The sequence below is a fragment of the Pterocles gutturalis genome, unplaced genomic scaffold (assembly GCF_000699245.1).
Source record: "Pterocles gutturalis isolate BGI_N339 unplaced genomic scaffold, ASM69924v1 scaffold39425, whole genome shotgun sequence".
In the NCBI taxonomy this organism is placed as follows: Eukaryota; Metazoa; Chordata; class Aves; order Pterocliformes; family Pteroclidae; genus Pterocles; species Pterocles gutturalis.
In genome coordinates, this window is record NW_010139657.1 from 73,000 (window position 1) to 87,437 (window position 14,438).

At 35.5% G+C, this 14,438-nt stretch overlaps 1 protein-coding gene across 1 annotated transcript in view; it reads right to left on the reverse strand.

The window, feature by feature from the left end:
* Positions 1-14,438, reverse strand: part of ZNF385B (zinc finger protein 385B) — a 55,313-nt gene that overhangs the window by 26,262 nt on the left and 14,613 nt on the right. Inside the window, exon 2 of the mRNA XM_010083396.1 lies at positions 10,622-10,732. Coding sequence (XP_010081698.1) covers positions 10,622-10,732 — 111 coding nt within the window. The remainder of the gene's footprint in view (positions 1-10,621; positions 10,733-14,438) is intronic.

A 14,438-nucleotide genomic window follows, 5' to 3' on the forward strand; every position in this document is an offset into this window, starting at 1 on the left:
AGACCTGTTGAGAACAAACAAGCCCAGGCAGAATTAAAATCAAGATTTCCATAAACACAAGCAAAGCTTCATGGAAATGTGGTGAATGGACTCACTTTTGATATGTCTTGTAATTATTACAATCTTTCTATTATCAGATTCCTAGTTGCACATTATAAGACCAAAAGGTATTGCTATGACCATCTAAGTAAGGTTTCTGAAAACACCAGCCTTTACCAAAACTGTTTGAACTAGTCCATATTCCTTTGCTGAAAAAAACTGTCTAGCCTTGATTTTAAAATAGCAAAGGATTAAAAACCCACCTTTGGTAAATTGCTTCAGCAGTTCACTTTTTCAGTTAAGTACATACCATTTATTTCTACACCAAATTTGTCTAGTTTCAACTTCCAGTGTCTGGGTTTTGTTAAATCGTTGTTTTTTAGGCTCTTTCAACTAATCTCTGTTCCATGAGCAGAAACACAGATACTCTTTCCAAACATGAAGTTAGAGGAGCATTCCTTGAGGCACTGAAGCAATGTTTCCTAGCCACATAAGCACTATTTTCTAACCCTTTCAGATACACCTGAAGTTCAGGGTTTGCTTATTATCCACTGTGGGATAAATAATTTGATTCAGTTGCCTTTTGGTAACTGAAATGCAATACCAACACAGAACTATGTTCTGCGTAACGGTGTTAAAAAAACATTGCAGTTTTCTAGTCATAGCAAGTCATTCTTTAAAAGGATGGCTGTGGGCGTTTGAACTTGGAATGCAAGTTCTGATTAATACTGGCACCAATTATTCTGATTATTAATGTCCTGATCATTACTAACCCGTTTTATAAAATATTTGCACAGGTGCCACCTTAAAGGCAAACATATTTGCTCAGTCCCATTTAAAACTTGTTTCTGACAGAAATACAACCATACAATACAGGTTACAAGCTTTGTAACATACACCACTGAAATACTAAGCATATCTTTGAAATAAGCCATGACATATAAAATTTTATTTTTAGTTAAGAAGCAGAACATTTATTTTTGCTCTGGTAATGCAAAGGAAGTTCTGTACACACAAGGCTTAAAAGTCTCACGTAATTTAGCAGTTTTAATACAAAACCCCAATAAAATACAAAATGAAATTAAGAGTAAATATCTTAAGAATACAATATTTTAAATGGATATTGAATGTACTTTTGATCATCATTAGCATTAACTAAATGAAGTACAACTAATTCATGCAAATTCTGTATCATCAAAACAATATTTGAGAAAATAAAAAAAGTTAGGAAAAAACAAAATAAAGATATGTAACCTTAACTAACCTCTCTGTACTCATGTACTGTGATGCTTTTTAATTGCATAATAATTTATAGGGCTGCATTTACTGTAGGGATGAATCAAGTCAACAGTAAAATAATTTAACTGTGCCACAAATAATTATTATTGGATTTTTTTTTTTAATTTCAGAAAGATTAAGTTAAATTTATTGCTTATATAATCAAAGTTAAAAAGTCATCATTGAACTTCTATTATTATTACAACTTCTAAATGAAATGCATACTAGGTTAAGGAGGGCAATTTTTGAGAAAGTGGAATAAGAAAGTATTTCATATGAAAGAACTCCCTATCTAAAAGGAAAATCTAATTTCCACTTGGTTCTAAAACTGAGTGTGGTCTACTAGCTTGGAATACTGCGACATTTAAAAATGGAATTCCCCTACTTATTAGGCAGAAAAACTTTAAGTTGCAATAAATGTGTCATTTAAATACCAGAATGCAAAAAATATCTTTGTACTGACAAGCCAAATTCCACAAAAATGTTTATACATTTGCCTGCCATTACCTTTTGATCAACAGGATGCATATTTTTAAGACACTAAACAAATGTCTAAAGATTTAGAAGATCATAGCTTAGTGAAAAACTGTGCTTGAATTCAGTTGCAAAGAATTAAAAATATAATTTACAGACAAATAAATACGTAGTATTCTCCCATCATTTTTCAAATTTCTACACCTTAAAATGATGGGAGGACACCCATCCTCTCTTTAAGCAATCTAGATTTTTAGTTCTATTCAAAGTCTTTAAGTAGTAATTAAAAAACCCAATTAATTAAAACTTTTTTTTTTTTTTAAGAAAGCCTTTTACACCATAAGGATTAATGACTTTGTTGTAAGAAAGGACAAGTTTTTCCTCTCTTAAAAATATATTTAATTGAGACACAGAAGTGATCTAAATGTTACATTTTATTTAAAATCTAAAGTTAATAGCTACTTTCAACTCCAAATTAAGTTTGAAATTTAAGTATCAGGACGTTAAACTGTGAGACTACACACAACACATTAGCCTTATATAGGAGACTGCATCTAACAAAACATCAACAATGCAAACCCCTAATCTTCTACATGGAAACATGCTTTCTAAAATAAATGTGTCATTAGCATATTATAGTTCTTAAAATAACTTCAGTAGCTTTACTTTACATAAACTTGAATATGTGTATATGTATAGATATATATATATATATAGAAAGAAACATGTAGATAACCAGGAAACATACAAATCATACAGATTCATTGATAGTGATATTACCTTTAAGAAAACTTAGAAATTCAGGTAAGACTGCAGTACAAAAGACTACAGAAGATTATCCCTGTGAAGAGCAATGACTGACAGTATATTTGAAATCAGGACTATTCATTTTGACAGTTCACAAGTGACTGAGTTTTAGAATCTATTTCGTGTGTGAATGACTAATTAACTGAATTTATTACTACATAAAGAGATGAAATATTAACCTACCAGATCCCTTCAATGATCATCCCCTGATGAAAGGTTTGACTGAGTCTAATGGTTCAGTGCATGTGTGTGATAGGAAGATTTTTTTTTTTCAGGTTTCTTCAGGATCAGCTGAAGTAGGCCTTCAACAGGTCTTGATGGAAATAAAACCATTGGACCCCAACACTTAATGCTTGAATCTGCTACCACATTACCCAGTCTAACGATTAACACATAAAATTAAATACACGTAGAGCAGCAAGACATTAAGAAGGAGAAACACAGAAATAAAGGGAGACTGAAGTATCCACGTGGGAAGTGCAAGTTCATGCCTTAAGCTCTGCAGTACCAGGTGAGTGCCATAACTAAATGGAACTGAACATGCTGGATCGTAGCTCCCTCTCTCTTGCTACTGCACCTTTTTGAAACAGGAATTCTACCCTGGATGGGAAGCCTTCTCAACAGCAATTTTATATCCAATGCTATATGCATTTGGTGTCAATACAATGGTAACCTCCAGCAAAAAATGTTCTGTTGAAAATACCACAAGAGCTTCTGCCAATAACAGTTCAACCACACAGACAGTTTACAACTGGCAGACTTAACAGGTATGTAATAATCCTGAAAACTTCTGTTCTGGAATATCTACAAAGATAAATTCTTCCTGCATACCATAAAAAGGTTTACATAATTTTAAGCTAAAAAAAAAAAGAAACCTAACAAGTCCTAAAGATAGTCACAACATACACTATAGAAAGACCCCCTCTCAACACCTGTGTAGCTGCCTGCTTTTATACATCAAGCCGATACCAGTGTCAGGGGGGCATATCATTAATACAGAATTTTCTTATTCTATAATTATTTCAGAATAATTACAACATCCTCATAATATTCAGGTCTTTATCCTAAATTAACAATAGCTTGAACTACCCAAGCTTATTTTTAAATCAATAGAATTTGTGTCTGGAAGATATAAATAAGGCCTAAGTAGTGCTGGAAGATAAGTAATAGTATTTTTGTAAAAGCATGGCTCTAAACGAGGCTGTAACTTCCAGAATTCCTGATAACTACAGAATTCCATCATAACTACATAGTCACAAGTAGAAAAAATTTCATTGTTTTTGCAGGTAATCTCTTAGTGTGGTAGTAGCCAGGCTAACCATAATTGCATTAGGTTAGGTGGTTAGGAGAAGTGGTTTAATGAAGGGTGTGCAGCACCCTTATAAGAGCTCTCCTGACATGGGTGCAATGGCAGCGATCCTGGTAGAGAAGGCATCTAACTATGCCAGAGTGAAGAAGTAGAGAGATCTCTATATCCATAACATATTGTCATTTTAATTCACAGCAGGTTTTAAACTACAAAGCTCCTTTTCTTAAAATAGTAAGAGGTCTACAAAATCTTTGATCACACAGTTTTCTCATTAGAACTGTATTGTAAGAGTAAGTATACTCATGTGAGTATATAAATTAAGAGGAATTTATACTGGAATCATAACTTTAATAAAAATTACATGAAGTGATAAATTAGGAAGTGGTGTTGAAAAATTTAGTTTTATCTTATTTGATATTAATAATAGATGTAATTGAAGAAATCTGCAAAACTGAAGTGTTCATACATTTGTTATACCAAAACTATGTGATTTCTAAAACCTAATTGCTCCAAATAGTAAGGGAGATTACTATTGAAAAGGACACAGAAAAATCAAAAAGCTGTGAAGCCATGTCATAAGAAGTCAACTCCTATTTTAAATATCTAACCAAACTTAGTTGAAAGCTTGCTTAAGCAGCTGTTATTTGCACAGAACTTTGAGCATGTTATAACCCTGTACCCTATAATCATGCAATATTTCTGTCATGTTGGAGCTAAAAACTTTCATCATTTTGTCAGTTCTGTCTACAAAACAGAAAATTACCTTCACAAGTTCCTGAGATTTATGCTTTTAATTACCTCCTATCTGCTTCACTACCCTCCAAACCCAAAGAATCAATATAAATAGTCTTATTTATAGGGAAAATGTAAAACATTTGACAAAATATGATGACAGTTCTGCAGATTTTTATTTTAGGCTATTGATTATTTTGCCTGTTATCTTCTTGACAGCATAAGCGATTCATTAATTTGCAAACTTAACATTTAGTAATACTTGCTGAACTTCAAAAATTTGTCTTCTGGCTTTTTAAAAAGATATTCACTAGCATCACATAATTTTTATTAGCTATAAATGCATTCAACAATAAGATGACCTTCAGCATCTCTTAATGCCCAACACCTGCTTTTTCTGCTCTGCCTGCAAGGTGTTTTTCTTGATTTCTGAGTCTTCACAGGTGCAACCAAAAAGCAATACTGACTTACAGTCATTACTCACAGAGCAACACACTGTGCAAACACATTTATTTAAATCAAATGATATCCTACTAACAAGATGGTACCTACAAGGCTGTGTCACAGCCAAAGACCTTTCTACATGAAACAGAAAGCGCGCAAAGGGACGCACCTTTAGACATGATCAACAGATGACAAACTAAACAAACAAAAAAACATGGACTGCTAGCACAATATATTTGTGAGCTTGTACCACAGAGAGGTTTGGTTGCTGAGGAACGGGACTGAGTTAGCACTGACATTATTGTATAGTGCCCAAGTTCCAAGAACAATGTGAACTACCAATACAAATAATGAGGGAGAAGAGCAGAGAGATCTTTACTTGAGCATAAGGTGATGATTCATAGATATGGAGAAAAAAGTCATTCTGCAGAAGCCGAACAGGTATTCTTGCAACTGCAGCTCACTTTTCTCTTGTGGCTGCAAGCTACAGTGTCAGATGCTACAAGAGAATATAATAGACACCTTGGGGACAATCTGGCCAAGGCTGCACAGCTGCTAGAGGGACTTATTGAGACACAACAGCTGCAGGAGATGCTGCAGATTCATCTGGTGGCCAGAAGGCATGAGCCAAGAGTAGGCAGAGAAGGAATCTATGCGGGATAGAAAACAGCCACTTCTCCCCTTGCCCTGTTGCTACTGGATCCTCTTGCGGTCCTATCATAAGGATTCAGCAAATTCACTTAAGCTGCTTTTTGTTTCTGCTAGAATGTCTGTAAATAAAATAACTAATATCAACAAATCAGACCTACATAATTAATATGAAAACTTATTTAGAACAGCTTATCTATAGTCCCCATAGAAATACCATGGGTTTGGAAGGAATCCCAGAATTCTTAAAAAGAAAAAAAAAATACTTCTTTTCAAACACCAAGATTTTTCTCAGCATGTCTTGCTTCCTCTTGGTGGAATACAATTACATCCCTTGCTATGGTGGCCTTTAAGCAAGCGTGAAATCTGACTCACTATCACAATCTGTTCCATGAAGAGGATCCTTCCTCTTCTGCTGCATGGTCTCTGGTGGTAGTAAATATAACTGAGATATTTCTCATTTTTCCTGAGCTGGATTATAGCACAAGACCATAGCTAGGACTTTCCTGACACACTAGTCATTGCCGCACTGAAACACCTACTGTTTCATCATTATGTAGAAATCAAAAGATAAAATGGTGTTAACAGATATTTTGATGCAAAGATGGAAACACCTATGTTTATTCTAATATACTGGAGGAAATCCAACTGTAACTATTAATGGATTGTGTCTGTTTTTTTTTTTTAAACCGTTTTCTATGGAAGTATGTTCCTCTGCATAACATAATAAAGTTTATGCATGCTAGAATGAGTATCCCTTTGAATATTCTGACTCAATCAAATCTGAATCAATCTCATCAACCACCAATACTCCTAACGCTATCCTTCCTAAATTGAGATGTTCAACTTTATTCAACAGCCGTTGACTCCTGGTATCTACCACCACTAAAAATTAGTTTAGGAAAAAGCCCTTTTCTGTATTCCCTCTCCACTTTTTTTTTTTCCCCATTTCACTTCCCTTGAATTGTTGAGAGGTCTACTACCTTTCCAGTTTTCCGGTATCATAATCTTAAGGTCAATTAACTTTCTCCTATTTCTTTTGATGCTTTTTCTCCTCACTAAATCCTGTTTATGCCCAACCCCCACTCCACCCCCCCCCCCAAAAAAAAAAAAAAAAGAAGAAGAAAGGAAAAAAAAAAAATTGAAGCAAACCTAATGAGTGGGAATTCAGTTCCAGAAACAGATGTCAAGTATAATTTGGGATGTACTCAGGTGTCCTGCCTGACCTCCAACTGCAGGTCCTCTGTCAGGTCCATGAGTCCGGTGTGGATGTCCCAGGCCGTCCTCAGATACTCAAATAAAAAGACACTTAGGTTTAGGCACCTAATCCCACTCTAAGGACCAGCCAGAGCATCTTAACTAGATCACGCAAAAAATACTGTTGAAGCAACCTCACTTATCACTGTTGTCAGGTCAATACCAGTATTACAGATAAAATTCGAATTCAAGGACTTCAAAGTTCAGGCTATTACAACAACTTTAGTTTGGTGTTACTTCACAGAGATGGCATTTTATTTTTCTGTTTCTCAAGACTTTGGATCATCTCTTATGTACTACAGTTTCTCCTGGAGTTGACAGAGCTTGGAAGGGTTTGCTCAAACTGTTTATGCCAGAATTTATTAGCAGAAAAACATAACTTCCAAATTGACCAAACTGCAGCTAATGAATAGTAGAAAAAGGACAGATAGAATATGATGACAAATGTCTAGGAGTATGAGTCAAAATCCATAATTTCCTTTTTGGAAGAAGATAAACAGATCAGGCTAAAACAAGACCAAATTTAGAGTTTGTAAGCAACTGTTTTCCTCATGTTGTACTTTCAAAAATTGTTTTAAAAGTACAGGAGGCTAGGAGAGTCTGAAGATTTCACTTTTCAAATTAAAATATAGTAGAAGAAAAATAGCATAATTCTAGCAACTTTTATGTTTCAAAATATAGAAGGCATCAATCACTTCAACATCAGATTTTTTACTCCCGCATTGGAGACAACCTATTTTAAAACTTCCTTTCATCCCTGATATCAGACTTTTTCTTCCTGCAGATAGCTGCAGATCCCTACCTCTGAATCTGATGCCAGAACACTCTCAACAAAGCTAAACCTGCAGACACATTAGCAGAAGAAAACCGAAACCTTCACAATTTACCATATTTAGTGGGAGGTTTGACAACTATAAATTGACTAGTCTGAATTTTTTCGGCCTATTGATCCAGACCAGTGAGTGTCCACAGTGTGAGGAAAAGATTGCAGGTGAGGAAACCAATTTTCTTCTCCTTTCAGTAAAATATCCACAGGTCTGTATGTTATTTATGCAATAGATAAAAGCACTATTAGAATCAGCTCAGAACCTTCAAACACCACACAATTGAAACTCATTTAGGAGAACAGAAGTAAAAAAACTACTTAATTGCTTACTTCTATCATTTTTATTTCATTTGCTTGCATAAATTAGGTCAAAGGAGTTCAAAGGAACAAAATGCCCATCAACAATAAGGAGCATGTCTGCCTTGCAGACCTAGAAGAAGCTGCAAGCATGAAGTGGCTGTACTACAAATCTTGTTCTGCAATGTGCTATGCTCAAGGTTTTAATGCAGGTTAGCACAGTTTGATGTCACCCAAAAGGTTCTCAGTATTTTAGGATGTTAGATGGTGGAACTGATTCACTGAAAAATTCAACAGCTACCAGGTTCACAAATATCTGACTCCCTTTTCCCCAATCCACAAACAGAGGAAGGATTTTGAAGACCATTCTACTCCCTAACCATAATTTCACATTATAATTTCACAAAAAAGAAAAATACAAGCAAAGAGTCCACATTTTTATTTCTATAAAGGAGCTTTAAACAAGCTAAAAAAGAATTATGCATCATATTTTCAAGGAATAACTGCCACAAGAAAATATTCACCTACATGCATGTGTGTGTGTAAGAAAGCTCCATCAAGGGATTACAAAAGAGTCTGCAGAGTTCAGTTGAAAGGCCACTAGCATTATCTCAGTGAAATTATGACAATGCAGATTATGGGAGGGTGGTGGTGAGAATAATAGCTGAACAAAATAAGGCAAACAAACAGAAAAAAAAGGCAACAAACAGATAAATAACTCTCAAGGTCAAGAGACTGAACCTGGAGGAAAGATTTAAAATCTTATGTAAGCTTCCCAGGAAAAGCTGAATAATCCGATGAAAGGCTAGATAGCTTTTAAAATAGAAGTACTATACTACAAAAACTCATTCTCCAAATATTCCTGTATGCTGTAGTTTTGAAATATTTGTGAAACTTAAAGTACTTTCTAGCATTAGTAACACTACAAGAATCTCAGCACATTCTAAAATCAAATTTCCAGGTTGTTCTTGAACGTCCTGGTAAAGCAAACTGCTATAGAAAGTAAGGAACTGCATTTTATCACTAACAGCAACACAGTCATGATACTCCATCCTTCCTTACAAGCAGCTATTACAAAAGGATGATGATATTTTCTAGTAACTAGGACTGAGCATATATACTACATTTAGAAAGAAAGGAGCACGACATTGTATGAATACACTCGCCCCAGAAGAGGAAACAAGCCTAATCTGCCCTGCTCTTGTGATGACTCTATTGAAAGTGGAATATGATACCCACTTCTTGTTCTGCTTTGGCAGTAAGTCTAGATAGGAAAAATTGCTTGTTTGGCAGATGTACAAAGTGATACAATATTTCAGCTCTTTTTTAGGTTTGAGCCACTAAATTGTGATTCACTCCATCTGCCTGAAGTGCTGTTCGTCCACCTGCATGTCAGTGCAGACAAAGGGAGCGACTCCTCTGGGGACAGGACCCATCATCAGAGAGACCCGGACCTCAGGAGGTCCGGGAAGACCAGGAACAGGCTGAGCTGCCCCCCCTAGTGAGGAAGTAAGGTCCAACTCAGAAAAAAGATTCAGATCCATGGAGCACAAGGAAACTTTTAAAAATTCCTTGGTTCCTTGTTTTAATCAGTAAAAGTAGGTATCTGGACCACGTATCAGAGCAGAAAGGTTGGTTGTTTTTTTTTTTTTTAACCTTAAATCTTAACCTTAAGTAAGAAAGACAAGTGAATTAAATTTTAAATAATGACTTTTGAAATTGGTTAACTAAGTAGATATTGCCACTTCAAAGAAAGTTTAATAAGCTTGTCAAAATATGATAGATTTAGAAATCTATTTGAAGGTAAGATAGCAATGCTTCAAAATCCTTACCAGCCTAGACAAGAAAGTAAAACTGGTTGTTGAAGGTCACAATTTTCTTAGACATACTTTTCTTGAATTTCTCTAACTTTCAAGCTACCCAGGAAAAACATCAATTGGATATATGTTTAAATGTATCAATGTACTCTTTTGGAATGCATTTTTTAAATTATGCCGCAGAAAACAGTTTCCTTGAAATTTATCATACTCAAAAAGACAGCTAAAAGTAAATGTTCATATTTATTACAAATGAAAGTTACCAGAAGAAATCAGAAGACATACTATTCAGAAAGGATGTAGGAACAACAGGAAAAAACAGATCTTTCTTCTGGAAGAAGAGCAGGTATGACACGAAGAGAACTCCCAGGGAAGCTTCTCTGTCTGCCCTATCCCCCCCCCCTTTTTTTTTTTTTAAAGATTTCCTTTTGCAGTACCTCTTGAAGGTTATTAGACTGTCAAATGGGATATGATCAATGGATGTGGCATTGGATATTGTGCCAGCATCATCCAAGACAATCAAAGAGCAATGTACCTCTATGGAGTTCCACCTCTGAGTGGACAAAAGATCAGCCCAGCAGGGTGAACAGAATGCAGGCAGAACGGGAATGATTTGTTTGAGAAAAAGAGGTTTAGATTAATTATACTTATTGTACCAGAAAAAAATAAAGGAACAAAATAGCCAATACTCACATCAGAGTTAAAGCGAAGCTGGCAGACATTACAGGAAATTACTTGTTTCTTCTTTGGGGGAATGGACACTCCAAATGTATGGTTTATGACTGCTTTTTGCACAGGATCCATCTGGAGAACAAACAATTATCAATTTACAAATTTTTAGGGCAATACACACTACAGAAGAAAAAGCAAAAGTAACACTTTCTGCTGGAAGCCTTTTCTTTACTTTTTTGAGATAAACAGGAGGATGTAAAATTTCAGCACTCCTAATAATTAGATTTAACACAGGTTAGGGAATTGATAGCCTGCCAGAGCTTGTGAAGAAAAAGCAGCTCCATTGTTGCTGCCATCTCCAAGCTACTAAAGAGTTACTCCCCTAACCCTGCACATCCTGAGTGCTGCAGGGCCCCACTATTGCTTCCGAATTGCAAAGAGCTCCCCTGAAAGCCTTCCCCTATCACCTGTTGATCCAACAGACACATTATGATAAAGCACTTTTGCCCCCTAACAAATCACTGTCATTTATCTCTACTTGTTTTTCTGGTCAGTGATAGTTATTAGCACTTATTTGGAAAATATTCTCTCCTGGAGACCTCTTTGTGAAATGAGGTCCTCTGCAGGCTCCATTAGAAGCATCACTTGCTGGGAAAAAAATGTCACAATCCCCAAACACTCAAACTGATGAGTGACAGAGCCCACGGGTTGGGTGAAGTTCAGAGGAACATACAGGGAGTGTCTGCACCAGGAAATGGTATCAAAGTTACCAAGCTTCAGAAAACAGATTGACACTGAAAAATCTGAGATAAGTGAAGCACCAAATACATTAACCCTAAATTTGACCAAACATTTTCAGGAACTGGCAACTAATTATAACTTTGCTAAACACCAAAACTCCTGTTGGTCACCTGTTTGCAATACTGCCAGGATTGCAGAGAGCTCTGCTGTTAACACTGCAGGAGCTGGGGAACACCATTGGATGTTAAGGAAAAAGAGTTCATAACTGCTACTGCATCGAGGCCTCAATTCAGCATGTAATTTTTCCTGATGTGGCATGGATACAGATTAAAATTAATTTCCTGACTGAAAAAAGATTAAAGCATATTTTTCTAACTCATAAAAAACAGAGAATCTGATCTGATCTCACAGCTGATCCTGCTCCGAGTACTACGTCAGACCAGATGACCTCTGAGGTCTCTTTCAACGCACGTTATCCTATGAGCATGTGTGCACGTGTGGTCCTCCATTGTTATTTAAGATCGGAAATGGATTCTGAACAGGAGTTCAGAATCAGGAAAACAGGAGAAGAAAAGATAAGTGCTCATTTCCCAACCTTGTTTTTAAACTAACACATGAGAAAAAAGTTGAATTTGTTATAAAGTTATATTTTTCTGAAGCTTGCTTTGCAGTTAGAGTGATTTTTTTTTTTCTCCTGTACAGTACTATTTGAAGAAACCAAACCTAGCTGGTTAATCTTAGATTGTACATATCACATATTTGATACTAAGCTGAAATACAAAAGGAAGAGAGAAAAGTTGAAGTTGTTGATTCATTAGTGAAACAATTATTACAGTAAATCAGCTGCTTCCAGACTCTCTAAACCTGAGGATAAAAGACTGAAATTTTCCCTTTCTACACATTTAAACATACAGAGAAGCCTGCACTAATGAGGATTTTTCTCCAGATATATGCACATGCACAAATACACAAATTTAAAGAAAAACAGACTGCATCATATCTGCCTAAGATTACATTCTCCAATAATCTATTACCTAACATTAAACACTTTTTTTTTTTTTGGATTACAGTTATATAGGTGTCTTCCTACATTCCTTTTAAACCAAATGCATGGTTTTGCAAATATAATTGCTAACAAACTTTCTGGAGAGATGATACAATTTTTATCAGCTTTTGCCATTAATTACCGTATTCTATTGCCATAGGGGTACCATATTAAGACAACTACAGAAGTAAAAACACTTTGTCTAGAATGAACTACTGAATTACTAAATTACATTAGTGTTGTTACAATTAATGTGATAAAGTCTAAAAAACCCTAAAATAAATATTTCCTCTTTCCTCTGTTTCTAGAATATAGTGACAGTCTAAAGTTTAAAAGCTTAAAATATAATAAAAAATTCTGTTTCTGACTTTTACCATATATTGCATCACCCTCCATAATATATCACAATTATACATGCAGAGTAAAAGTTTTTTGAGCATCCACTTTAAAATAGATATGCCAGTTGATATATATTACTACACTTATAATATATATTAAAAGATTGCTGTATCATTAGGGAATAGCTTTTTTTTTTTTTTTAAATGGAAGATATGTTTTGCTTTACAACTTAACCAGTAATTGTTAGATCAGGTAATCTAGAACAAGAGAGCAATGCTGTAAAGTACCTCAACCATCTGAAGTGTCTGAGATCGGTGAAAAGAAACAGCAAATATAGTGTCTGCAGTCCCGTTTAAAAAAAGGGAAAAGGCAGCAGTGATCAATGATTCCTCTGTGCATTCCAGATAACAATCCACAGCACTAGCGTTAGGCAATTCGGTTCAAAACCACACAATGCAGACTATGAAAAAAGTCCCAGTTTCAAACAGATGTAGCAGCACAAGGGCAAACTCTCACAAATAATACAGCTCACACTGCCTCCAGAATGTACCGCTCAGGATCCCCCAGGGAATGGCTAATGATCCTTCCCAAATCGGAGCCCTGCATGTAGCCTGGTCATGATTAGAATTCAAGAAGTGCAGCATTAACAATTAATAAGTTTTAAATATATCAGAAACTGGGGTGGATTACAGCATGCTGGAAAAATAAAATAGTATCTCTCTGTTAGAAGATTAATGCTGCAGGGTAAACTGATCTCAAGATCACCACACAAAATTATCCTCTTCGTTGCAGGGAAGGAGGGAATAGGAAAGAGGGTGAGAGTAATTTGTTGAGGTATATATTAGGAAATGACGCAGCATACTTTGCCCAGTAGGGAGCACTGGTATTTAAAAACCAGTTCTTTAAAACAAAATAACAACAGAAGCTAACAGCTCTCACAAATGCAAATAAAAATCTGCACTATACTATTTATGCTATGGGAAGAATTAATAAAGCAATTCACAGTGCTCTGGTTTAACAGCCTTTTAGTCTTGTTCTCCTATCTCAACTTATTTAATAAAAAGTTAAATTTAAAAATGTCTTTCCAATAAAGTTGAACATACTATCTTTTTCCAACAAGTCTCCTTAAAACCACCTGAGCAAGGATTAACAGAATCTGGACAGGTTTCAGCAGTAATCTACTACTAATTCTTCTATTTCCTGATTTCAGAACATGTGAACATGAGAAATACTCTACAATTACTAAGACTGGCAACAATGACTTTCAAAGCACCCCAAAAATGCAAATGCAGCAACAGACAATACAAAAGCATAGAACAGCTCAACTCTACTGAAGCTCCATCTAGCCTATCGTTTCATTCCCCAAAACAATCATATGTAGCTATCAAGAGAAGAGCAGGAGCGGCAAAAACATATATGGTATTTCCTCCAAATATTTTCACAAGGTCCACACATTTTTCCCACCATAAATTTTCCAGAGACAGGTGTTTTCTGTGTATTCAGTAAATCAGAGTGACTTTCTCTTGCATAGTCATCCCTTCAGCTGATGTAAAATCTTGCCCCCACTCTTTGCAGTGAGTTCTAACACCTACAATCTGCTGTGTCAGGAAACAACTATTTTCATTTATATGTAGCTTAATGCACCTCAATTTTATAAGACCTGTACCACATCCCAGGTCATCTCTGTGTTGCTCAGTCATTCTGTGCATGGAA